This window comes from Pipra filicauda, unplaced genomic scaffold, assembly GCF_003945595.2.
Source record: "Pipra filicauda isolate LSUMZ 115617 unplaced genomic scaffold, ASM394559v2 scaffold34_size3990699_pilon, whole genome shotgun sequence".
Classification (NCBI taxonomy): Eukaryota; Metazoa; Chordata; class Aves; order Passeriformes; family Pipridae; genus Pipra; species Pipra filicauda.
Window position 1 is genome coordinate 3,276,362 of NW_024104476.1, and position 27,594 is coordinate 3,303,955.

At 40.3% G+C, this 27,594-nt stretch overlaps 1 protein-coding gene across 4 annotated transcripts; it reads left to right on the forward strand.

Annotated features, from left to right (window-relative positions):
• Window positions 1-1,627: 1,627 nt before the first annotated feature.
• Window positions 1,628-26,182, forward strand: CDK7 (cyclin dependent kinase 7). Of its 4 annotated transcripts, XM_027717208.2 has the most exons (13): window positions 1,628-1,865; window positions 2,030-2,089; window positions 5,154-5,187; window positions 5,709-5,772; window positions 6,987-7,054; window positions 8,905-8,973; window positions 12,628-12,738; window positions 13,846-13,964; window positions 15,016-15,115; window positions 16,902-16,988; window positions 18,605-18,754; window positions 20,398-20,545; window positions 23,260-23,316. In XM_027717208.2, exons 1-13 carry the CDS (start codon window positions 1,642-1,644, stop codon window positions 23,283-23,285), a joined length of 1,260 nt encoding a protein of 419 aa, XP_027573009.2. In that variant the 5' UTR covers window positions 1,628-1,641; the 3' UTR covers window positions 23,286-23,316. The 4 variants fall into 4 exon arrangements, with proteins under 4 accessions (XP_027573009.2, XP_027573012.2, XP_039240326.1 ...); XM_027717211.2 differs by lacking the exon at window positions 5,709-5,772 and having other exon boundaries at window positions 1,729-1,865; XM_039384392.1 differs by lacking the exons at window positions 5,709-5,772; window positions 23,260-23,316 and adding an exon at window positions 21,029-22,618 and having other exon boundaries at window positions 1,729-1,865.
• Window positions 26,183-27,594: the final 1,412 nt, after the last annotated feature.

Genomic DNA, 27,594 nt, shown 5'->3' on the forward strand with positions numbered 1-27,594 from the left:
GAGGGAGACTCCACAACTTCTCTGGGCAATCTGTTCCGTGTGCAGTCACTCACACAATAAAGAAGTTCTTCCTTGTATTCAGGTGGAACTTCTGCACATCAGTTTCTTGCCTGTCACCGCTTATCTTATTGCTCCACCAAGAAGAGCCTGGATCCATCCTCTTAACACCTTCCCTTCAAATACTTGCATACTTTGATGAGGTCCCTTCTCAGTCCTCTCTTCTCAAGGCTGAACAAGCCCAGTTCCCTCAGCCTTTCCTCACAAGAGAGATGCTCCAGTTTCCCTCATCACCTTTGTAGCCCTCCTCTGGACCTGCTCCAGGAGCTCCATGTCTCTCTTGTGCTGAGGAGCCCAGAACTGGACATAGCACTACAGGTTAAGCCTCACCAGGGCTGAGTAGAGGGGTAGGATCAGCTCCCTTGACCTGCTAGCAATGCTCTTCCTAATGCACTCCAGGATACCATTGGCCTTCCTGGCCATGAGGCCTCACTGCTGGCTCATGGACAGCTCGCTGTCCACCAGGACCCCCAGGTCCTCCTCCACAGAGCTGCTTCCCACCAGGTTGGCCCTCAGCCTGTGCTGGTGCAGGGGGTTATTCCTCCCCAGGTGCAGGACTTGCACTTGCCCTTGTTGACTTTCAGACAGTTCTCTGCCCATCTCTCCAACCTGTTGAGGCCCTTCTGAAGGGCAGCACAGCCCTCTGGGGTATTGGCCACTTCTCCCAGCTTTGTGTCATCAGCGAACTTGCTGAGGAGGCATCTGTCCCCTCATCCAAGTCATGGGTAAACAATACTGGGTCCAGTGTTGAACCTTGGGGGACACCACTAGTGACAGGCCTCACTGATTGTGATCCCCTGGGATCTGCTGTCCACCTCACTGTCCACTCATCTGGCCCAAATTTCCTGAGTTTGCCTATGAGGATGTTGTGAGAGACAGTGTCCAAGTGCTGAAGTTGAGGTAGACAATACCCACTGCTCTCCCCTCATCCATCTAGGTAGAGAGTGCTTCATCACAGAAAGCAATCAGATTGGTCAAGCATGACTTTAGTGTGGCCATGCTGACTACTCCTGATCACCTTCTTGTCCTCCATGTAGATACAGATGGCCTCCAGAATGAGCCTCACCTTTCCAGGGGTTGAGGTGAGGCTGACTTACCAGGATCATTCACTGGGAATGATTTTACAGGCAGGAAAGGGACACTGATGTACTCTCGGAGGTGATGGCTGTTCTTCACAGAGTAACTTAGTAAAGAACAGCAAAGCTTAGGCAGGTAGGGAAATTAATTTTCAAATGAGAAATTTCTCAGTAAGTATTTACCTCTGATAGCTACTTAATGGTAGTTTTAAGAACTATATTGTAAATAATTGCTCATAAGGAAGATGTTTTAAGAGTATAATTAAGATTTTCCAGTAAAATCTAATAAAGTGGCTGAGAGCACTCCTTCTAAACAATAATAATGGGTTTATTGCGTAACGAAAGTTCTCTCTCTATGCAGAGAGTATGCGGAGTTTTCTCCGAAAGCAGACCTGAGACTGGGATCAAAACAGAAGCAGCTTCTGGGACAACCTCTTGACTGTTTCAGCAGGCACGTACAGTGACAAGCCCAAACTATTCCCGAGAAGACTTCCGCACCCGTTCCTAAATGGTGGCGCGTCCGCCCCACCCGCGGCCGGGGCGGGGCGGGGGCGGGGCGGGGGCCGGAAGCGGCGCGGCCGGGGGTTCAAAGCACCGCCCCGGATCCCCCAATCCCGGGGCTTCTTCCAGCCTGTGGGTAGTTCAGCGCTCGCGCTGCGGATTCCACCGGCAATGGATGCGCGGACGCGCGCCAAGCGCTACGAGAAGCTCGACTTCCTGGGGGAGGGTCAGGTGAGCAGCCCGTGTGGCCGCCCGGCCGCGGCGGGAGCGGGGCACGGGCGGGCCTGCGGACTGCGCGGGGGCCTCCCCTCACACGGCCCGTCAGCCCTGCTCACGGCAGCATCTCTCTCCCCCTCTCTCTCTCTCTCCTCCGCTCTCTCTCTCCCTCTCGCTAGTTCGCCACCGTCTATAAGGCCAGGGACAAGACCAATAACCGAATCGTGGCTATTAAGAAGGTGAGTGTCAGAGTGTCTTCTCAGCGTGTCACTAAGGGTCTGGTTCCTCTTGACCTGCGTAGCGACTTTTTTTTTTTTAACTACCTTAATGGATAGTGGGATAATGTGCATTTTTGTTTCCAGAGTGTTTGGTTTAAATGATCTAGTTCACATGTCTGTAATGCGCAGCCCACCCTGGAAGAGAGAGTGGCTTTGCTATGTTTTTGAAAGGTTGTATGACCTGTAACTTGAATTTCTGGCTATTTGTTAGATATATTCCCAAAAAACCCCCAAACACCAAGCAACACACACACATTTCCAAACTGTAGACTTTACTAGACCTCGATAGTGGCTTTTTTTAATTTAATTTTATTTTAAATCTTTCATCATGCTGTGCCTAATTTCCTTCGCTCCATAGTCATACCATGTGCCTGAGAGCATTGTCCAAACGCTTCTTGTACTCTGTCAGGCTTGGTGTTGTGACCACTTCCCTGAGGAGCCTGTTCCAGTGCCCAACCACCCTCTGGATGAAGAACCTTTTCCTGATATCTAACCTTAACCTCCTATGACTCCATTTCATGCTGTTTCCTTGAGTTCTGTCACTCCTCAAGAGAGTGAAGAGATCAGTACTTGCCCCTCCACTGCCCCTCATGAGGATGTTGAAGACCCCAAAGAGGTTTTCCTTCAGTCTCCTCTTCTCTAGGCTGAACATACCAAGTGACTTCAGCCAATCCTCATACGGCTTCCCCTCAAGGCCTTTCACCATATTCGTTGCCCTCCCTTGCATGCTCTCTAAGAGCTCAATATCTTTCTTACATTGTGGCACCCAAAACTGCACACAATATTCAAAGTGAGGCCACCCCCGTGCAGAGCAGAGCGGGACAGTCCTCTCCCTCGACCAGCTGATGATGCTTTGCCTGATGCCCCCCAGGACACAGTTGGCCCTCCTGGCTGCCAGGGCACTGCTGACTCATATTCAACTTGCCATCGACCAAGACCCCCAGGTTCATTTCCAGGGCACTGCTTTCCAGCATCTCATTCTCCAGTCTGCACATACATCTGGAGTTGCCCTATCCCAGGTGCAGAATCCAACACTTGACCTTGCTCAGCTTCATACAGTTAGTGATTGCCCATCTCTCTAATTTGTTGAGATCTCTCTGCAGGGCCTGCCTGCCCTTGAGGGAGTCAACAGCTCCTCTCAATTTAGTGTCACTGGCAAACTTACTTAGTATTCCTTATGTTCTGCGTCCAAGTTGTTATGAAGATGTTGAAGAGAAATGGACCGAGGATGGAGCCCTCTGGAACCCCACTGGTGAATGGATGTAACGCCATTCACTATTACCCTCTGAGCCCAACCCGTGAGCCAGATGTTCAACCATCTTGTAACATGGTTATCCAGCTGTATACTGGACACTTTGTCCAAAATGCTGGCCCCTTGATTCTTACCCAGAGGCTCTCAACTGTGCCACTGCCCACTGTGAGCTCCATACATTCTAACACTTCTGTTACATACAGTGCCACCTCTCCGCCTCTTCTGCCCTGCCTATCCCTCCTGAAGAGCCTGTCACCATCCAGCAGGGCACTCCAGTCTCAGAATTCATCCCACCGGGTTTCACTTATGCGAGTGATGTCAAATATTTGAGACTGGGACAAATCTTCAAAGTCCTCTTGCTTGTTCCTCATGCTGGGTACATTAGTGTAGAAACATTTCAGGTGTGGTACTTTGTGGCCAACACCTTGTGAAGCATATTGAGGGATGCCCTTAGTGCTCGTTTCTTAGGTTTTGGCACACCATCCCATGGTTCATCACTGGCCTGTGAGGCTGGTCTTGTCCATTTCTCCTTCCAAGCTAGTTTAAAGTTCTATTAGTGAGTCCCACTAGCTCCTGTGTTAGAACTCTTTGTCCCCCCTGAGATAGGTGCATCTCCTCAGGTATCAGTAGACAAAGTGTTGAATGGATCATCTCATACTCAAAGAACCAAAAATTTTTGTGGTTACACCAGCCTCATTGACTTGATGGATCTGCCTATTCCTATCAATATTATTCCTTGTTACCAGAAGGATCAAGAAAATCACTACCTCTGCTCTTGATCTTGCAACCAATCATTCCAGGGCCCTGAAATCTCTTTTGATTGCCCTCGGACTTCTCTTTTTTTATTTCATTGCTACCAGTTTGAGCAGCCAATAATGGTTAGTAATCAGAAGGCCTAACTAGACTTGAGAGTTTTCCAGTAATGTCTCTTACCCATATGGTAGTTTTCTGATAAAATATGAAAGTGATCTTGGATCTGCAACATACTTGTTTGGATACAAATGATGAAAATGTTTATGTTGTCATAAAGTGTTTCACTTGTTACTATCTGAAGGGATTGCAGGAAGTTTTTGTATTAAAAATGAATCTTCAGCTATGCTTTGTGAAGGACAAAAATGCACATTTCAGCACTTTTTTTTTAGTTAAAGACCCTACTTTACTCAGCAAGTTGAACTGTATCAATAGTAAGTAATTTTGTTTAATGCACTAATCCCTTTTAGCATTGTGATACTTCTATTGTATGGTTGCTACTGGTAGCAGCTGCTGTGAAAAGCATTCTTGGTTTTATCAGAACATTTTCTTAACTTTTGTCATCTGGAAATATCCATGGTGGGATTCTGGACTTGAAATTTCAGGCAGTAGATGATTAAGGCAGAAGGACTGCCCAGTTTACAGCCCAAGCTTACAGCCTGTGCTAAATTTACTAGAATCATTCTAAGGTGATTGTCAATTACTTAGCTCTCATTTCTCCCTGAGAAGAAACTCATTAGTGATATAATAAAGCTTTGTGGCTACGAAGCATTTTATGCTGTCAGTTTGCGTTATGTCTGCTTTCAGTGCCATCATGGCTATTTTTAAGCTTTTGTAAAAACTAATGCTGTAAGAACAGTTATTTTTTTAAGGAAAAAAAAAACAACTAAAAGCAACCTAGCTGGTAAAGTGCTTCATTATGCTGAAACTCATTCTGTCTTACAAGAGTAATGGTAAAGAATGTGCTCCCCACTGTTGGGGAAGATGTCTTATTCTTATATAATATGAAACATTTATTTTCAGATTAAACTGGGGCATAGATCGGAAGCTAAAGATGGTGAGTTTTAAAACAAATTCTTGCTGTAGAAACTGTGCTTTGTTTGCTTTGTTTTTGTAAATTGGTACATTAATTTCACATACCATACCTTGTTTGGGAAAAATGAGCTCAGTGACCAGTGTAAGGCTTAGTAGAGGATTGCTTTGCAAACTGCAGGGAGAGACAAAAGATACCTACATGCATGGTATGTATCTAAATATGAGTATATAACTGCTTAGCTTCTCAATTTTAGTGGAATATAGACATGAATCTAGCATAAAATAATAACAACGGCACCAGCACTGAGTTTAGAAAACCCTCTTTGTATTAATGCATCTCTTAAATTTTTAAGATGGGTGAGAGTATTTGCATCTGTTTTCAGGTATTTTCTTTGTTCTATTAAAGCCAAAATCTTAAAACTTTTGTTTCTGTGTGGGTTTGTTTGATGTTCAGCACTGTAGAGTGTATGCTCTGATCAGCCACTTGCCTCTAGGCATGGATATTACAAAATAAAACTCACTAATCTTGGTCTTCTTTTACAGCTTGTGCGATGTAGTAGAATTTTGTTTGTGTGCAGGCTGCTGTCCTTCCGGGATCCTGCATCAGGTCACCAGCTTTTCAGTGAACAGTCTTTGCTATCAACTCTCCAGTTCCATTCTATGAAAAAAAAACTTCTAAACTCATCACAGAGTCTCACAGTTGAGCTGGCTGCCCAAGAGTCATGATCCACCTGGCCTTCAGTGGGCTAATGGCCCTTAGGGACAGTTATTGCTTTGGCCTGTATAGTGTCTAGCTGTAATTGAAAGATGTTATCGAAAATAATGATTATATCTGCTTTCCCTGTGTTGTAATATGACGTTTCTTTTTTTTTTTTAATCATCTGAGTCTTTGCCCACCCAAAAGCAGCCATTGTCAACTTGATTCCAAAATAGTTAATTAAAACAGGGAAAGCAGGAGTGTAAAGGAATCCATGTAGCTTTGCCCAAAACTTTCAGTGCCAGAAATTAGCATTGAATTTTATCCTAGGCTTTAGGAGAACACTGGTTTTGAGCTCATGTGCAGCTAAATCTTCCTATATGACATACCACAGTTTGCCTGTCAGATTTCATACAAGCCACATATATAAGCACTTTTCAAGGAGGAGTTTGTACCCTGCAGGAATCGTGGTTTGATGCAGTGCAATCAGTGTGACTGCCAAAGCGCACCTTTCGCCCCCATCATCCTCTGGTTTTTCCCTCTGTAAAATCTGGCTATGAAAAGATTCAAGCAAGGGCAAGCAGGTTTTGGTCAATTACCTTTTATGCCTTATTTATGCCACAGCATGAATGTAGAAAAACAGATGTCTTGTGTTATTAAACAGTGCTGTGTCAAAAAGAAAAGAAGTTTATTCATGAGCTTTGTCAGTATGCATTCCTCTGAAAGTGAGATATGTTGAAGAACTGATATTTGCAAGATAAAACTTTTTTTTTAAATAAAAGCAAGCCTTCCAGTACCATGTAAAAGGTGATCTTTTTTTTTCCCCCCTAGGCTTTTGCTATGAGTTTCCCTTTTTGCCAAAAGGGAGACTTGTTGCTTCATAATCTAAACTGGATTACTGTGGTGTAAAACGTATGTGCTGTGGAAGAAAATGTATGCCCACTTTTATTCTGCAGCAATTTACTTACTTATGGCAATGTACTTGTTATTTAGCGAATTGTTGAGTGGTGAGAATGTAATTTGTAGTAGTAAATAGTCAGTGAGTAACAGAACGAGATGTTTATTTGGAGCTTAATCCAGTTTTTCATTTTGTTCTTTCATCTTTTTTCTTCCCATCAATGTAGGAATCAACAGGACAGCCCTCAGGGAAATAAAACTATTACAGGAGCTAAGCCATCCAAATATTATTGGTGTAAGTAAAATGAATGCTGCTTTTAGAATCAGTCCTCAAATATTTTGGTACAGGTTCAGACTGAAATTCAAAAATAGTTGGGTCATGGAGCTGTTACTTAATGTTATTTAAGGTTTTTTTCCCAACCCTAGCTAGGCAGTACAACAATTATAATGGCAAAATGCCAATTTCAATAGCAAAGGCAAATTAGGTTTTTTTAATCCTTTCACTTTTCAGCTGGGGGCTGTGTGGATATTAATGGTGAGAAGAATTGTGGAAATTTAGATTACCTGATTTTGCATCTCTCTGATAGAATTGCAAATGAATGCAGTGCTGAATTTACCTGATCGTTTGCTTCATATGGAACTGGAGACAGTCAAAAAGCAGGCTTTCATAAGAAATGGTAAAGGGAAGATCGTGTGGCTTATTAGGCTTTAGCACACAGATATGATGTTTAAAATCTCTGTTGGAAGGAGTAAAATCAGTATTGTTTCAGTTGCATTTTGATAAATTGACAGCTACAGGTATTCAGCTGGAGCTAAAGATATTTTAAAGGTAACTCATAGCGATAATTACAAGGTCTTACATAAATATTAGACCAAATACGAATTTTCCAGATACTTTAACTCTTTCAGAGTGGAAGTATAATTTTCTTCTGGATTGTGAACTTATTTTCAAAGTGGTTGCTTTAGCTATCAGTTAGAGAATATGCAGGGAAGGACAACTAGAATGGCAAAGAGATGGAGCATCTTCTTTATGAAAAAGTCAGGGATTCCTCATTCTGGAAAGGAAAAGGCTGGGAATGGGAGGGTCTACAAAACTGAGGTGGTAGGTGGAGTCCATGCAGAGCTGGTATTTCCAAACCCTGTAGCACTAAAAATAAGAGATGTGTTTAAAATATATTTGCAGTGGGAGTGGAAATTGTACGGTTTGATTCAGTGTGTAATGAATTTCTAGAATCTGTTGACTGGGGCATTGTAGAAGAAAATAGCATCAGCAGTTCAAAAAGGAGTTAGGCAAATTTATGATCAGCAGTTCCGTAAGCAGGTACTAAAAGCAATAGACAATGTTGTGCCCCCTTAGTAGTCCTCACAAAACTTCTGTGGATGTTGGGAGCACAAGGGGCACAGTCGCTGTTGTTATGGACTGTTTAAACGACTGTATTGCAATTGGGCAGTTCACATGGCCATCACACTAAGGAATAAGCTGCACCATGGAGCTCATACCTTCTACAGCTTGAAGGTTGAATACCAAGCTAGCTAATCTTTTGTTTTCACTCAGCATCACGCTTGTGTTATCTCGAACTAAAAACTGATTCTGTCGTTACACAACTTCATCCTAAGAAAGGACTGTTTGGATATTCTCCAAAGAGTTTTACTTTTGCTGGAAAGATTGCTTGCTACAAAGATGAATACACACCTAAGAATATCTGAAGGGAAGTGAATAAGCCTAACACTTAGAATACTTACATGAAGCAGATACCCAGAGTTGAATCCATGGGCAAACTTAGTCATGTACTCAATAAAGGGTACAAGTTTTGTAGAACAGCGAAGTTTGGGGAGAGGACAAGGTGTGCAATACACTAGTTGTAGTGTAAGATAAAGTTAATTCTTTCTCTTTTTTTCTGTCTCCAGGGAGGAGGGGCAATTGTGGTGTAAAATGTTATTACCATACTTAATGGGGAGTTTTTTCTGAGTTTTTGAAGACTGAGTTAAGAAGCTGAACTGAGCAAGAATTTTTGTGTTGCAAATCAAAAAACTTAAACCAATTCTCAAAAAGCTGAAAATCCACGTATAGTCTACAGTGATGTTGAATTTCAGAAAACTGGAAGCATGAGAGCATGCTTAATCATAGTGTATTTTGTTTTGCAGCTCATAGATGCATTTGGACACAAGTCCAATATTAGCTTGGTGTTTGATTTTATGGAAACAGATCTAGAGGTAAGATTTTTTTAAAGACTTTTTTTTTTTCAGTATCTTAAGATGGTTTCTGAAAATGCTATTTTATCAGGCTTATATTTGCCCATATTAGAAAGGTGACTTTGATTATGTTAGTTAATGAAGATTATGTCTTAATAGTAGTTTGAGTAATTTCAGTTTTTGTGAGTTCTTGTTTGATTAGTTCCTTTACTTTTAAATACTTGTCATCATGATCTTCAAGAAACACACTGTGTTTACTGTGTTAGTTTTCTGTGACTTCAGTCAGAGCATAGAATCTCAGTCATAGATCAGCTTCTTGGAGTGCAATTGCTAAACATAATATCAAACATGTTCAGGTAAGTGTGCTACTGAAATATACCAGGTGATGAGCTGGTATTAAAATTGCATGTACCTGAAACATTTTTTTCAAATGCAGTAATGCTAGGTAATTGCAAATCAATATCTTACAGATGTTTCATTCTCCAAGACCAAAAATCCATTTGTCTTTGCCTAAGTCTTTGTATGAGACATTTTGATGTGAGAATCTTCATTTTTGGAAGACTGTCCTAGGCAGCAATGCATGAGAGATCTGCATATGCACACAAGATATCTACTCTGAACTGAAATTAATGTAGTTGTTAAGCTAGCTCATTATATATATGCTGCTAAGAACTGGAGGTAGCATTTGAATTGTTAAAAGGAAATACTGACAGGCTTGCTGAAACCTAGATGAATGCAGGACTTGAAAAGCTTAGATCAGGTTTATGCTAATAGACGTTAGTAAAGAGTAGACTTTTAGAGGATTTATGCTGTTTACATAGTAACTATGCAACATTTAGAACTGAAGAAGATCAGTGTACAAAGAAGAATGAAATACTCTTGTACTACGTGATGCTCTGGTACACGAAGCATTTAAACTGTATTGTTATATCACTCAGGCTGCCATTGGGACTGCAGCCTGTTGTGATTAAGCATTGTAGCATACATGAAATTTGTGCAGCCTTAGGTCTCTTATAAGTCTCAAACAGCTTAAAGCTTATGAAAGGCTATTACTGAACAGGACAGTAGTATGAACAAGCAGGCTTTGAGGAATAGTGGAGAAAATTCTTTCAAACAGGGTGTTTGCATAGATTTTTAACGTTAAAAATCAAAGAATGTAGAAAACTTGTGTATTTTTTAAAATTCAGCGAAGTGGCCATACCTCCTGGTCTTTGTGGAGATAGAAGAGGAAACTGTTGTAAATACAAAGATGAGTTGCTTAGGTTGCATGAAGAAAGAAGGAATAACTGGGAACATAATTTCAAGTTCAGTGACACATTTATCATTTTTGTGTGTCTTGGTTTGAGACAATTTGGAAGAGTGGAGACCTCAGAAAGAAATCTTATCCCTCGGATTCAATACCCCTGGTTTCTCCAGTACAGAGAGACCAAATACACCTGGATGTAAGTGAAAAAGTACCTCTTTAGCAAGAAGAAATGCTAATAACAATACTGATATAACTGGTTTAAACCAACTGATGAGGAGAAACTCCCCAAGCTCTGCCCACCAGGCCAAATGAAGATGGCAGCCAGCCTCCTCAACCTGGAAAAAACACACGTGGCCACAGGACAGAGACCAGATGGCCACCCCTCCATGTGTTTTGCCATCCCCACACCCAGAAAACCTGGCAGGAATGGTTGAAGAGTCAGTGCCGGCAGGAAATGGCGGATAGCTGGGATTTGATACCAGGAGATGCTTGCATGGTGCTGCAGTGAGGCTGCAGTGCCAGTAGAGGCAGTTGGAGCAGGGCTGTGAATCCCCCAGGAAACTGGAAGGACCCGCAAGACACCTGTTGGATCCACCAATGAGACTTGGTTGTTGCAATTCCGATGTTTGTTGGTCAAAGTGGTGGTTGTAGTCCTGATCTGTTAAGGTGGTGGTGAAAGCCCTGGGTGCTGAGGGAAGCCCTGAAACACAGAAACTAGTGGGGCTTGTTACAGCTTTAAACGAGATTGGAAGGAGTAAAGGGACAAGACCAGGCTTGCAGGCCAGTGATAAACCATGGGATGGTGTGCCCAAACTTGAGGAAACAAGCACTAATAATATCTCTCAATCTAGTTCATGAGGTGTTGGCTATAATGCCAGAGATTTGATATCATTGGGGTAAGTGAAACCCGGTGGGATGAATTCTGAGACTGGAGTCCCCTGCTGGATGGTGACAGGCTCTTCAGGAGGGATAGGCAGGGCAGAAGAGGCGGAGAGGTGGCACTGTATGTAACAGAAGTGTTAGAATGTATGGAGCTCACAGTGGGCAGTGGCACAGTTGAGAGCCTCTGGGTAAGAATCAAGGGGCCAGCATATAATGTGGGTGTCATTGTGGGAATCTGCTACAGACCTCCCAACCAGGATGATGACGCCAATGAGTTATTCTTGGAGGAACTAAGCACAATTCCAAGTCAACTGCCCTGGTCCTTATGGAGGACTTCAACTTGCCAGAAATTAACTGAGAGCATCACACACCTGGTACAACCTGGGCCAGAAAATTCCTAAAAAACCTGGAACAAGTCCTAAGGGAGCTGACTCAGAAAGATGCCCTCCTTGATCTGCTGTTTATTCACAGAGCGGATCTTGTGAGCAAACTGGAGATTGGTGACCATCTTGGCCACAACAACCGCAAAGGGATTGAGTTTAAAATCTCTGTTGACAGGAACAAAAGTGCCAGCAAAACCTCAACTTTGGACATGAAGGAGAGTGGACTTCAGGCTGCTCATGGAATTGGGAAAGTCTCCTGAGAAAATGTTTTTGCTGGTGCTGAGATCCATCAGTGCTGGTCACTTTTTAAAGTTCACCTCCGTAGGGCACAGGAGCAGCAATTCCCATATGTTGGAAATCAAGCAGGTGAGGCAGAAGGCTGGCTTGGCTGAGCTGGAATCTTCTCTTGTAAAAAAAAAAAGGCAAAAAGGAAAGGTGTATATGCCCAGTGGAAGCAAAGTCAAGTGACACGGGAAGAATTCAGAGATGCTGCTTGGTGCTGTAGGGAGAAAATTTGTGCTGCCAAAGCTCAACTACAGTTGAAGCTGGCCAGAAATGTGGGGGACAATAAAAAGAGTTCTTTCAAATACATTAATGGTAACTGGCAGTATAGAAATATCACCAGCCCATTACAGGATGAGGATGGTCACCTCACAAATAAGGACAGGGACAAGGCAGAGGTGTTTAACACTTTCTGTGCCTCTGTCTTCAACACGAATGATGGACCAAGGGGGTCTCAGTGCCCTGAGCTGGAGACCCATGACTGTGAGAATGATCAACTCCAAGTTGTCCCTGAACTTGTGTGGGATCTTGCTGCTCCAGCTGGATGTCTGCAAATGTATGGGGCCTGATGGGATTCATCCCAGAATCCTCAGAGGATGATGTCATTGCCCAACCTCCCTCAATTATTTTTGAACTGTCTTGGGAATTCCAGAGAGGTCCCTGCTGACCTGGGAAGAGTTCATGTAGACTATCTGGGCTCTGGATTTCAATTTCTGATCTCCAGAATAGACCTGTATTTCTGGAAAAAGAGTGAGAATGGTAGAGAATTTTTTGACTGCTGTTTGAAATCTTTCTTTGAGCCTGAAGTAACTTTTGAGCTGAAAGAATGGTAATAAGTTTATCTTGTGTGTTGAGCTTTACTGTCATGTTAAAACTTTACAGGTTATTATAAAGGATACAAGTATTGTGTTGACACAGTCTCACATCAAGGCATATATGCTGATGACACTTCAAGGATTAGAATATCTGCATCAACACTGGATTTTACACAGGGTAAGCATGTACTAAACTGACAGCCTTTATGCTGTAACAAAACTCACATGGGATAAAGTTTGAGTCTAAAGTCTGATGAAAGTAGTTTTGGAGTTCAGGCACTCTCACTCCATACACTTTCATATTACGTGTTTTGGAGAGACAATAGAAGTACCAGAAATGTTAAGAATTACTGATGCAATTTTCATTTAAATAGTTATATAAAAGGTTCTCCAGTTAGATGTGACTTTAATTATCACTGTGAACTGGGTCTGGCTGGGATGGATTGAACTTTTTTCACAGCAGGTGAACTGTTGAGGCTTTCTCTTTTTTCCACCCTGCCCTTGCCCTGATGCGTAGGCTGGGGGTGGGCAAGAAGTGGGGAGGGGACACAGCTGGGGCAGCTGACCCAAGTTGTCCCTAGGGATATTGCATGCCATATAATGCCATGATCATTAGTAAAAACCTGGGTTAGAGAAGAAGGGGATTTTGCCTTCCGGGTTGCCTCTTTCTTGGAGACTGTTTCATGTATCTGTCTGCTTGTGGGAGATGGTGAATGATTTCCATTGCATTGCTTGCTTTTGTTTTTTCCTCTTTCCTTCACCTGTTAAACTGCCTTTATAGTGTGCCTAGAGTGTTCTTGCTTTTGGTCTTCTTTTGCCTGGACTTCTGGCATGAGAATGGAATGAACAAATGGCTATGTGGATGCTTCACTACTGGCCAGGGGTCAACCCAACAACACACTGCTACTGTATTAAACTGTATGACTTCCATAATTTCTGCAGTTATTTGAAACATTTGCAATGTCTTTTTATTATTCAGTTGGCATCTATGTGGTTAACAAAACTGTTGGTCCTGCAGCAAAGCTAAAACCTATGAAGTGGCTTTTTTATAGTCTGCAGCTTAGATGTGTTAATATTCAAATTGGTGTGTCTCACTATGATTTTCCTCTATGGCTAAATACTCAATTTCCGGTGTTTTATTATTTTTTTTCTAACAACGTAGACTTCACATAGAATCAAAAGCTTTCATTTTAAATACTCTTATGACACATCTGCTAGGAGATCCATTATATGTCTGCTTTTAACAATACTGTCAAAATTCATTATTTGCTTTCTCTACTGACAGGATCTTAAACCAAATAACTTGCTGTTAGATGAAAATGGGGTTTTAAAATTAGCTGACTTTGGCTTGGCAAAATCTTTTGGAAGCCCAAATAGAGTTTATACACACCAGGTAGTAACAAGGTAAGACATTCTATTTTGTTTCTTAGACAGAGATTATTTAGTTGTTTTGTAGGTGTCTCTTGGCACTTCTCTCATGTCATATCAACATATTCAAAGAGTAGCATCTAGTTCATGTTATGTGGCAAGAGCCTCATAAAGAACATGCAGGGAAGCATTGTTTAACAAAATCTCCATAAGAACTGCTACAATATGCATCCCTGGGAGTTGTTCTTTGGTATGATACTCTTGAAATATATGGAAATAATATGTATCTTCCTGTAAGCCTGGTTTTGGGAGCAAGACAGCTGCTACTTTCTGTTAATCACAAGACCTAGAACCATTTTTGTAGCTAGTCACATTACCTATTATGAGACAAACACTTGAACCAATTAAAATATTTATTAATGGGTTTTATAGCATGCTTATTTAAAGTATGCTTTAAAAAGCAGGGCTGCAAAACATGCAACATGTTTCCTTCTGACTGCTGTAATGATAAAAGTATTCGTGCAAAGCTGGTTTGTTTTAACATCTTTGTTCGAAAGGCAGAAATTCCACAGTAGTTTCAAGAGCAGTGTGTGTATCAGGTCATTGCATTAAACCTAATTGTTCCTAGGCAGTGTTAAGTAGCTGTTTTAAACAACAAAGCTCATTTTGCATAAAGCTACCCTCAATACTTAGGTTTGTTGATTTGGAGATTTTTGGAAGCTGGAAGGAGTTCTGTCTTGCTGTCATTCCTTCAACATAAAATTTTAAGAAAATTTTGTTTTATAACCTGCAAACCTGCAAGTTAAAAACTTTCTTCCTTGGCATGTCTGCAGTTCCATTGCTTGTAATCAGCTCAATTGAAACTGCAGTTAATTTGTGGTTGCATGTGACCCTATGGTGAGGAATGCACAAATTTTTTCAGTCTTTCTTAAACAAAACACTTTGTGGGGTAGACTACAGCTCTTCAGTGTCTGAAAAGTATATAGGCAGAAGCAGCATCCTCTTTTTAGTATTTGCATTGCTACAATATACAGCATTTGACATGAGCAAAGCCAGGTGATTTTCCCAAAATGTGTTTTCTTTTCAGATGGTACCGAGCCCCAGAACTATTGTTTGGGGCTAGAATGTATGGTGTTGGTGTTGATATGTGGGCTGTTGGTTGTATTTTAGCTGAATTGCTCCTCAGGGTAAGTCTTCAAATGTAAGCATTTTGTATTTGCTCTTTAGTGCACTACAGCTTTTTATGTGGGCTGCTTCTCTCTTGCTAACATTAGCAGGTAAAGACAGGGTAGAAGAAAGTTTCCAAAACCTTGTTAACTGTAATGAAAGTGAAGTTTTGCAATAGACTGAGGTTTTATTAGCATCCACAAGCATTGGAAGTTTTTCAAAACGGTTGGGTAAAAAAGTTGCAACAAACTGTCACAGTCTTGCCTTGGGAGATGCCAAGTAGGTAACTCTTCCAGTCCTCTTAGTGTTACAGTTTCACACAGCCTTCTATGAGTTTCATTCGCTAGCCTTCTAGAAATGTGACATCCTAGATACATGCATACACTGTCCCTTATACATTGTTTCTCACTAACTGCAAATTATAATCGCCACACCTTAATTGTAGGTTTATGTATAACGAACAGAAGATCAATGTTTTTTCTAAACTGTGGTTAGTTGACAATACTAGAATGAAGCTGAAGGTTAACGCTATAATAATCCTATGGCACTCCTCTGTATGGTACACAGATGTCATGGTCCTTAAGTATGTTTTATTGAACTGGAACGTTTACTATACAGCTCTTTGGAGAAGACATGAAAGTGTCAGGGGGGGAGTGAAGGGCAGGGGCACAGACACAGCTGAAGGCACGAAGTAGCATGCAGTATCATTTATCTTCCACGACTAAGTCGCTTCTGCTTGGTTTCTGCACTATACTTGGAATGCTTTTTTGGCTGTCTCATAACCAGACTGGAGAACTGGTCTGTGTGAAAACGCCTCAAAAGAAATTGTTTGCCACACCAAACAGGTATGCTGGTGCGATTTGGTTGGCAGTTCAGACAGGGAAATATATATTGGCTGCTTAATGAACACTAGTGATGTTTACATAAATATGCATTAGACCTGGTAAAGTGATTAAATTTAAGCAAAGTGAGAAGACAAGTAAGTTGTTGAATTTATTGAATTGTTGAATTCAAATAAATTGTTGAACTGATTCTTTGGTTTCTCACAAAGTAGAAAATGTATTATGGTTCAGTTTTATCACTGTGGTGTTTTTAAATGTATCTGTCCTTTTTCAGGACAATGCAGCTTCTGGGAGCTTTATGAAAGCAGTTTATGTTTGAGGGGCTTTCATGATGCCAAAGTTTAGTGTGGGTATTTCTGTGTTGCTTAGTTAAACGCTGTCTCTAATTCTTTATAAATTTGCTTTGGTCACAGAGTTTCTTTTTACTTCCATTGTGTGTGAGGTGTGCAAGGTACAAGTTGAGCTGGGCAGATACCCTGTTTTCAGTCTTCTGCTTAGTTTAAATAATGTGATACTGATAAGACAGTTTTCTATTCTAGTGAGTCTCTAGTCTCCCTCATGCTTAAATCTCATTTCCTCAGTCTAACTTCTGTAATCCAGTTACAATTCACTTTAAATGTACTGAATATATATATAAAAGCTAACTTCAGGGAACATATGATGGAAGGATCACCATGACTTTGACAACTAAGATGCAAAATCTTTCCTGTGTTATTTTACATTAATGTGGTTGTGTAATTTTATGTTTAGTTCCCTGCTGTCAAGTCAACATTATGAAGCCCAGGTTCAAGAAACTTTCAGAATCCATTTGGACATCAGTAGAATGCCTCAATATTCAATGTAGCTCTTTGTGGAGAGATGGTATACAGAAGTGTTTTGCCCTGCACTTAGGAGTGATCACTCAAAGCTCCACTCTAAAACTGAAGTTCAGAAGTTAATTAAATCACATGCTGTTGCCTTGTAGGTTCCTTTTTTGCCTGGAGACTCTGATCTTGACCAGCTGACAAGGATATTTGAAACACTGGGCACTCCAACAGAAGAGCAGTGGCCTGTGAGTCCTTTTGTTTAACAGACTGACATTAGTTTTACTTGATACTCTCTATTTTAACTTCTGAAATTAAATGAAAGGTTATACCAGAATACTTGAGTAGATTTTCAGAAGGCAGTAGCCTCATCTCACAGAGCATCTCACAAATTTGTTGTTTCTCTTGACAAACCTCTGGTCAATAGCAAGATTAACAACACTTTATGGTTTCCTTTCTGTGTCCATTCACGACTTTCATAAGTAGGAACCACTTATAGGGATCTAAGTTGGCCAAGGTAAGTTATAGTTTGGAATACAGTAAGAAACACCAGACCAACAGCTTTAGGGATGAACAATTTGTCTCAGCAACAGTACGGTAACAAATACAAATTAGTAGTACAATTATCTCTGAAGTGACAATAAAATCAGTAATACTAGGCAAAACTTACTGTCAGGACACACAGTGACCTACCTAACTATGGATATTAAACAGACTGACAGGAAGTGGGGCATAACTTCTGATGAGCAACTTGCATCAGGAGTTCTGAATTCCCTGATCAGGAATTGTTGTTGAGCTATGGAAGCACTCACTGTACTTGTTAACCTCTGCTCCCTCTCCATGCTGCTTTTCCTTTGTGTGAATTGTACTGGAATGCTATGGTACATGATCATGAAATGGAGCTGTAGCCATATGGAGAAATACTGTATGAGGCAGTGCTAGCCCCACACAATTCTGCTGTTGCTCTGGGATTCTGAATGAAACACATAAAGGTTTTTGCAGTGACATTCGTGCTTTCTTTGGAGAGGAAGAGTTAAGATGTGGGTGGGGAAAGATGTGGTGAGTAGGAGATTGGCTAGCAAAACAGAGATGATGCATCCCAAAGTTAATTTGCAAGCCCACGGATTTCAATAATTGAAAACTCTACTATCAAGATTGTAACTGATTGAGCACATTTTTCACTTTATTGTTCATATTCTATTTTGTTCATATTTGCTTGGACAAACTTGCTGAAGTGTGATGACTAAATACTTAAAATACTACTAAAGTATTACATTTGGATAGTTGTTACAAGATCATTTTTATGCTAGAATTTGAATACAATGGTATTGATGTCATACCTACAGAAGAAACAGTACACAGTCCATCTTCTGTTTAACTGCTTGGTGTATATTTTCCTTCCCTCCTCCAACAGCCCATATAAATTTTCAGTTGTGCATTTCAAAAGTATCTCAAAATGCAGTTAATTTTATTAATGGGGAGAAAGACTTGCTCTTTTGTGAATATTTTCCCTCCAACCATGTCAGATCACAAAAGGAACCTTTATTTCATTTGTCTGCATCCACTCTAAAGTTCTTTTTTACTTCCTTTCTTTGTTAACAGTTTTTCCTTTTGGCCTGGTCACTGCTAAAGCAAAGGAAGGACAGATCATTTGGAAAGGGAGAGCATAAAACAACTGGAACAGTTACTGAGAAAAAAAAATCTTGATTACCCACTACTCCTACATTTGTCATTTCAGTGACCAAGTATTAGCAAGGTGTTTTGAAAGATGATTTGCTTCTGCTGAAAGACAGCCATATGAAGTTTGCTTTCTGTGAAAAACTGAACTCTTAAGTAAAAAACATTCCATTTTTGGTCTTTGTAGGGGATGACAAGTCTTCCAGACTATGTCACATTTAAATCTTTCCCTGGAATGCCACTTCAGCATATCTTCAGTGCGGCTGGCGATGATCTGCTCAATCTTCTTCAAGGCTTATTCACATTTAATCCTTGCACTAGGGTTACAGCTACTCAGGTACAGTACACTTGAGTTATGTCCTAATGTGCATTAATCTACTGTTAATATCAAATAAATGTGTTTTGAAGCCAGTAAGCCAGGTTTGAAATGAAATGTTACATGAATTTCCAAAAACCTAATCTCAGTGTTTTAGAAAGAGAACTCTGAAAGGCATGGATAATGCTAACTGATCATCTCTGTTCCCAGTGTAGACAATTAAAAGGTGTATGAGTCATCGCCTTTAGACAGTTGTATTTGACATTTGGAATTCAATCACTTAAAGCTTGAAGGTTAAGTCTTAACATAGCATAGCCTATTCCCTGGGTTTGAAAGATTTTCAGACTTACTTCATCCAGTGTCTTCTTCAATTTCATTTAAACTTCCATGAGGCTTTTTTAATGTGAAATTCTGTGGTGATTTTAAACCATGATGCTCGTCTAAATATCCTTTTCCATTATACTTTCATTTTCACTACTCCCTGGTGGTGAGAAATGAAGGACTTAAAAGGCAAATCTTGCAGAATGTTCCAGTTCATGATATTGATTTCTGTAATGAGGAAGATATACCAGTTGGCAGTTTGAAAAGTGTATTTCTGTCACTTTACACTGTTAGGGAGGCATGTAAGAAACAGAACTGTCCCCTTAAGGCCAGGGCTCCCTCATTGCTGGTTAGACAAGGCAGATCTGAATCCAGGGGATTAGTGTAGATGTTATGTATTTTTTTATAGACGACTTTTTCAGAGCACCTTCAGACTTTTTTGGCCACTATCTTTAAGAACATTCAGTATAAGTTTCCAAATTATTAGTTCTGCTATGCTTGGGACACCAGTTCATATGTATGAAGTGATTTTTCAGATCATATTGTAGGACAGTGTATTTTTCCAGTCTAGATATTTATTGGCAATGCCACAGTTTAAGGCAGGAAACAACTTGTGCTTACACTATTGGTTTCATTTATAACTAGCATTGAATATCATGTAACTGGCATTAGCAAGAGTAATGATTGCCTAGGAAACACCTTAACCACTTTTTGTTAACCACACTTTATGGAAGCTGTGAAGTTCCTAAAATTTAAAATAGGGTATGTAATTCCACTACATGAAATCAACCTTGCTCTCTTGTGTTTGTCTTCTGCTCCGATAGAAATTGTGCCTTTCTCATAGTTTACAGGGTAGAAACAGCACAGTAAAGAAATCTTAAAAGCTAACAAAACAGCTGGTGTCCAAATCCTGGATCTGATCAAGACTTCAGATATATTCCTTTAATTTTTCTTTAATTTTTCTTTATTCCTACTTTACTCTTTGCTCAGATGAGACTCTTGTCTCATCTAAGACTATTCAGTCTATTCAGAATGTGAGCTCTTCAGACCTAGAAAGTGCTTATACAAGACCTTTTGCAAAATAGTCTAGAGTTTTGTTAGGATGTCTGAGTGCTAGCTGAAAATAACAGTACTCTATCCCTTGCTTTACCAAATCTAAGTGGGGTGGATAGTAATTAAGAACATACACTTGATTTGCCCCAAGGGCACCTTGTAGTATAAAAATGTCCAAGTAGTTTTTAAGTCCCAATAGCAAGTGCTTTATTTCATTATAACTTCTTTATAAATAGTATTCTGACACTTAATGCTAATTACTTGGTTATTTTTCTTCTATTATCATTAAGGCATTGAAACAGAAGTATTTCAGTAATCGACCAGGACCCACTCCAGGGAATCAGCTGCCAAGACCCAACTGTCCTGCAGAAGCTGTGAAGGAGCAACAAAATGCACTTTTAAATTTAAAAAGGAAAAAAACAGAAGGAATAGATCAAGGTAACCTCTTAATATTTCACTGATTTTAAAATAGGAGCTACATGCTCAGAGAGAATGGGATGTTTTCAGTGTTTCAGAACACAAACTCTCTGAATGGACTAATTCCTTGGGCACCAACACCAGCTGAAACCCTTCAGTGATTTGTGGTTTAGGATAAATGCTTAGTTCTGTGTTCTGACAGAATTAGTGCAAAAAAGACTCTTTTCTATGATGCTTAGAAATATCTATTTGTTAGAAATATCCAATTCCATTAATTGCTCTAATGGTGTGTGATACTGCCCAGTAAATTATAGGCTATTATGATGAGTCTTTTTTTCCTGAGGCATCTTACTTAGGTGGAAGTAATTTAACTTCACACCACTTAAAACAAAACAAAATGAGGAGAGGAGTATAAGAGTCCAAAACACATAGCATGTGATTCTGTGAAATGACAGACTGGAAAATGTAGATGAGATTCAGAGAGATTTCTTTCTTTCTCATCAGGTAAGCAAGTTAATTGTTTAGACCATTCTGGGTAAAGAACATGAATCACATTTCTGTGACCCTCCTTCAGTATTCCCCAAACAGTAGCATTATTTCATATCTTCGTGGCAAGAAAAGTGCTCAGGACTCAACATCTGTATCTGATGCTGAATTACTCAGACCTTCTACTAGAGAGGCAAATATTGGTTCTTAAACTTGGACTTGGTCTTCTTAACAGTTGGAATATGCTAGATAGCAGCTGTCAAATTATCATGAGCCATTTTGTTATTGCCAGTATAAGACTCAATAATACTCAAAAGTGGTATCTTTTTGTAATAGAGATGCTTCCATAGAAGTGTGTTTTTCCTCTTGAGTTCAGAGAGACAACTACATTATTAGAGTTTAACTTAACTTTTAGGCACTTTGAATGGTTGTTTCAGAGTCTGTGTCAAATTAGAAGTAAAATGCACTACCTTAAGATTTCAACCTCAAAATAAAATTTAATCAGCTGACTACTTGCACACTGTTTACTGACCCCAGTACCATCGGTCAACTGATGTGTGGGAACTTGTCAAGTTATGGTAGCTTAGGCAATTAATTTAAGCTTTTTAGCTCCTTTTGCAAAGATCATTTGAGGGTTTGTGACTAGTGTTTTGGAGTACATGCCCTAAAATAGGCCTGTTAACTAAAGGACAGGAAAAAGAGAAATGCTTCTTTGATTTCTGTGACTTAATTGTTGTATTTGACAATGGGCAGAGTTTCCAGAGCTGTATAAAGCTAGAACAATAATTGCTTTAACATCTTTCAGAAAGTCTCATTTTCAACAAGATGAAATAAAGCTTATGTGTTAAATGCTAGGAGTTTTGAGATTAGCTATAAATGAGGTATTTAAGAAGTCAGCATTAATTTTTGAGACATTTGAGTATCAGCATAAAAAGCAGTATCATTTCGATTAAGTGGAAAACAGAAAGGTAATGGATTTTCTGATATGGATTTTCCATTATGTTTTGGTTTTGCCTTAGCTGGGCTGACAGAATCAGAAGGTCTCAAAGGTAGTGCCAACAAACATTTAAGGAGAGAGCCAATGTTAAGAGCTAGCAAATCTGCTGCCCTGGATTTCATTTGCCATCCTTATATGACATTACCACTTAAAATCTGAATAGTTGTTTGGAAGAATAATCCTACAGTCTTTATTTAAATAAAAATTGAAGGACAGCATGTTTTTACTGCTATTGAGGGTGGAAATATGAAAAAGTAATCTCAAAGAAAAATAAGCTGTATTCCCTGAAATTTTTAGACTGGCCTGCCCTTGCATCCTGCACAACACATTTCCTTAGCCTTGTCCAGGTAGCACTCTGGAGCTTGGCAAAATAGACTGAATGATTACGGATGGATACCCTCTTGTAAAATATTGGCATCAGGACCTGTCAGGACAAAGATTCCTGCCATCACCCTAAGTGTTGCTTTTCCACAACAACAAAACCCTGTAGCCTGTGGGGCGCGTTCACCAAACTTGTGTACTTCTCACAAAACAGTCTCTACTGTCAGGGAAAAACTGTCACTGGATGGATGACTGCCTGTGAAAAGTATTAAACGTGCATACTTTCTGTCTGCTGCTGCCACTTACTTCTGTTCAGTGTGGTATGTGGAGACACTGATATTATGATGACATCACTGTCAATCTTCACTCTGGCACTTAACCAAAAGCAGCACTGCTTCCCCAGGAAGCAGTCTTATTGATCTGCATTCCTACAGAGCTGTAGGTACACTAAACTTTTTCCTGAGTTAATGCAGCATAAAGAATCTACCTAATATCAGAACTATTCTACATTGGTTTGGAAATAAACAAAAACCGTTCTATTCATATCTAAGGTTAAGAATTTGTCCTCGATCTGACAGCATGTAAGAAAAACTATGAAGAGTGTTGGTGTGGTGGGACAGGGTTAAGGCTTAGCTTTTCATGCCAACAGTTGACTGGTTAGGTTTTTATATCAACAAAGAAAAATACTTACATGTATCTCAAATGTAATTAATACTTAATTGCAGAATTTGTGACTCATTTGGGGTACACACTGATTTAAGTGTGCTTTGATTCTATCACTCTCTGAGATTCATTAGAAGAAGTCATGTACTGCCACTGTAGTATTAAGCATTAAGCAGTTCAGAGTAGATATATCTTGAGAATGGTATCAGATCTTGAGAAGAGGGCTGGACCCCTTTACTTTACTAACAATGTGATTTACACTTTTCAGGATTACCAAAAAAACTGATTTTTTGATTGCTGTGGATGGGGTGTGAAAATGACCGAAGTTCCAACCATTTTTAAAATGCTGCAATAGTCACAGGATTGACGTTTTATAATATTTCAACATGTAAAATTAGAATTTAATATTTCTTTACTGAAACAAGGGTTTTATTAACCCTTCTTATTACAATAAAATTGTCTTGAAGGGAAAAAAAAAGATTTCTTTATCTGGTTTGCTGTCTTTTTACTTTGACTTGTGCTTTGGGGTAATAACTGTCAAAACTGCTTGCAGGCTATAAATTTACACAGACTAATTTTGCAGAACCTCTGTGGTAAATTACATGCTATCCTGTACAGATGTACACCCTTAGGAGGAAAACTACAAATAACACACTTCTCACCTGGAGCTTAGATGTACACCTAACTGTCTTCCAACCCCATAATAAAAATGTATCACTGTAAGGAAAGGGCATGATAATTTTTTGTTCCAGATAATAGGCTCAGGTGTTTACAAATGAGTTTGCATATGCTCTCTCAGCAGTCATGCATTAAGACTCTCCAAGGACATATCCACTACCTTGAAAACAATATGATGCACATATTGAATGTGAATTGTTTGGGGTTTTGTTTTGTTTTTTTACAGATTCCAATCTGCCAGGAGAAATTATCTGTGTCACAGTTTAACAAGAGACAAATGTTTGCTAAGGAGGGCAGGTTAGGAAAAAAAAAAACAAACAAACTTTTCCCTCTAAGTTATTATAACCTCAGAATTAAGAGGCTTCAGGTGGAAGGTGTGGAAAAGGAAAATAACAGCTCTTTATTAGCATGTGTGTGTATATATATATATATATATATAAAACAAACCTGAATAAGTAACAGTAGTGCAACCAAAACTTTCAAAACAAAGTCCTACTTCCCCAGGTGGCAGCTGCCGTGGCTCCCCGTGAGAGTCCGCGGGCTGTTCCCGGTAGCTCAACAACTGCTCACAGCCACGTGAGCGATGGTGGCTCCACTGCCAACAATGAAGGGGCGTTTCCCTTTTGTCCCAGGGCTATGGGCGCTGCCCTCGGCAACAGCTCCGGGCTCCCCAGCTCAGGAAATAACTGCCCGCAGCGGCGGGCGGGCTGCTCCAGGCAGCAGCCGCAGGGAGATGCTCTGATACGCAGCACTGGCGCAGGGCGGGCCTGGGACAGATACCTCGCTCCAAAACGGTCGGCAGGAGCTCTCCTGGGGTTTATCCCGGCGGTTGCTGTGATGGCCGGCGAAGGACTGGGGCCGATCCCCATCGGCGGTTCCAGGCAGGGGAAGGCTTCTTCTCGGAGGTTGAATTGGAAAAAAAAGGTGGCTGCCGACTCCATCGGGTGACAGGCAGGAAGACCAACAAACAAAGGGCCCAGTACCTCCTACCAGCCAGTTTAAACACAACCCTCGCCCACTCCCGTGCCCCTCTGCGCGCGACGTCGCTCCTCCCCGCCTCCCCCCCACCCCGGGAAAAGGTGGGGGGGATGTCCTTTCATTGTAGGTGCACGCTACCCAGTAATTGATATTAGGGAGAAAATCCAACATTTTCAAACCTATAACAATCTAAAAGCATATAAATACTGTTTCCTTCACAGCCCCGAAGATTGCATAAGAGATGGAGGGAGATCTAACTGGGAAAACTATACTAGCCCTCCTGTCAGCCTGTGGCTGTTGAGCAATTCGTGGTGCAGATACTGGACTCAGCTTTGCCTGAATTCTAGCGTGGTGGGGTTGCAAAGTGTCTGCTGGGTAACCACACTTCTTCAATGGAGAAAAACAAGCCCATAGGCACTGTCGATGCAGATTAACTGTGTGTCCAGCGTTGTGCAGTGGATCTTAGGGATACCTAGTGAGCTATTGTCATTTTCCCACCGGCAAACCATGTTCAGTGTTCTGTTTTCTAATTTTTGTGGCAAGTGTATTAGTACAAGATTTTGAGGCTTGTGGAGGAAGAGCAATCATCATCTTCCTTTTGTGTTCCTTCATTTAACTCCTGTTTTAAGCCAATGTGAGTATGCTGGCTTTGTAAAGGAGAATCACTACTCTCCCAGTACCCTATTGTGTTCTGTATTGGCTGTTGGCAGTTGAAAAGTAAACAAATTTTTTAAGATCTAATTAACAGTGTAGAGAAAATGTTTATCCATTAAGAGTAGTTTTTATTGTCTATGTAATCAAACATCATCATCTTCCTCATTGCAGGCTGGGGGATTAAGAAAACTGCAGTCCTACTTCTCATAAACATATGTTCAAAAACATGTTAATCTGAATAGGGAAGAGGAGTTAGGAGTACTGTAAACTTTTTTGTATTGAACTTTTCTATGGCAGCATTCTGACTGGTCTTCAAAGCCTGGAAACCTTGAGCACCTGAAACAGATACTGCATTTTTTGGTATCCCAACTATTGGGTATAACAAGTAAAGTTTGTATGGTAGTGACAATTTTAAATATTCTGTCAGTTCTGCATTGGGAGTAACACCATTCTTTGTAAAATGCTCCATCTGTCTAGACAATACCCTTCCCTGAAGGAAACCTTTTCCAGCAGAACCAGTAGCAATCCTCTAAGCTCCTACTGGCAAAAGTTGTAGAGTAGGTACAGCATTAGATGGGCAGTCGGTGTTTTAATGTATAGAGCACAGTTGCAGTGCTCTGTAATAGCAGTGTTGGAGTGAGAGGGTATTTTGTGACCAAAGCTATTGTCTTGTGTGCTTCAAGTCACATGTTTGCCACAGTAGATGCTCAAAAATAGCAGCGCTTATATGATACAAGTTCAGGAGCTGTTTCCTTCTAGCTCCCGCACAGCAATTCATTTGGCATACTGCATGTATGGTTGGGGCCTGTTCTATACCATGAGGGTGTGCAGTAAATCTTGTTTTCGGTTGAGTTCCTGAATAAATCTGCTTGTGTCAGGGACTAAAATTGCCTTGCTCTTAATGATGGTGTTGTGCATAGATAAAACGTATGTACATCGTAGAGTATGATAAGATTAAAGCACAGTTCAGCACAATATTTTTTCTTGATCTCAGGCTTTTGGATAGTTTGATTTAATTTTTGAGATTTATGTCAGAACATTGGAGGAAATATTTGGGATTTGTAAATATAATATGCAATCATGTGCAATCAGTCATCTAAATATTGTTTACCTTAACTCATGACTTGGTTAGTTTGTAAGCTTTATATTGTGCTAATCATGCTTCAGCACTGACAGTGTTTCTTATCACACCAAATTGTTGAATATACAGCTGCTACAATCTATTTGGCTTCTGTTCAGAACCACAACAATCAAGAGTGGTTTGACCCTGCAATGTGCATGCTTGTGCAAAAGTCTAAGTGGTACACTTGAGCAAACAGGAGCATAATCTAAATGCCTTCTCTATGGAGTTGAGACAGTTCTTCTGCCCTTACCATCTTTTTATTATGTCTTACTGCTGCTTCTTCCTGAAAGGTTAGTACTCCTCTTTGCAAACATGATGGCATTTACCTCAAGATTTGATGGAATTTGAGTGACTTCTATGCATTCTACTGGTATTGTTTATATAATTGAATGAGAACTTTGTTTTCTTCTTCCACCTTACTGCCACAATAAATGTAGCAAAATTCATTGTACGAGCACACAATACAGAAAGTTTTGTTTTAAACAAAACTGACTTCATTTTTTCACAGATACCAGGATTAGTTGTGGTGGTGTGGCATGAAGAACAAGGACTTATCTGTCTCCTTGGTTCTTGATTGATTCTAATGCTATGTGATCCTTTCAGCCTTTTTGTATTGACAAAGAAGGCTCAGAGCCAAATTAAGTTGTAATATAAAGTTGCTGCTTTGCATTTTTGGTGTGCTTTTATACATGGTGTGGCCTTGTCAAAGAAAATTAACAGATAATTATCAAAGTTGTTGCAATCTAGCAATTCTGAAGAAGTCTACAACTGGGTTGACAAATTTAAAACTGTCTTTTTCTTACTCCTCTAAATTTACCTGTATGTTCAGGAGCTTCCTCTAGTTATGTCACATAAGCATCCTGAGGAAATCAACAGTGCAGAAGGACAGTGCCACCATGTTTTTTTATCTTTATATATGATGGTAGAAACCAATTTTAATCTACAGATTTAGTTGTAGGAGTTGAAATACTGATTTACAACCAGATGGGTTTTCCCTGATGCTAGGGGCTGCGTGTGACAGAGAAATAAGGCAGATGGTCAGATCTGGTAAAAATGGTCTGATGTTAACCTAGTGCTTGCTTGTCTCTCTGAGAATCATCATTCTACAAGCTTGAAGCTCCTTGTAGGAGTGGAAAACTGGGTTGTTGCTCAGCTTTTTAACTTAATATT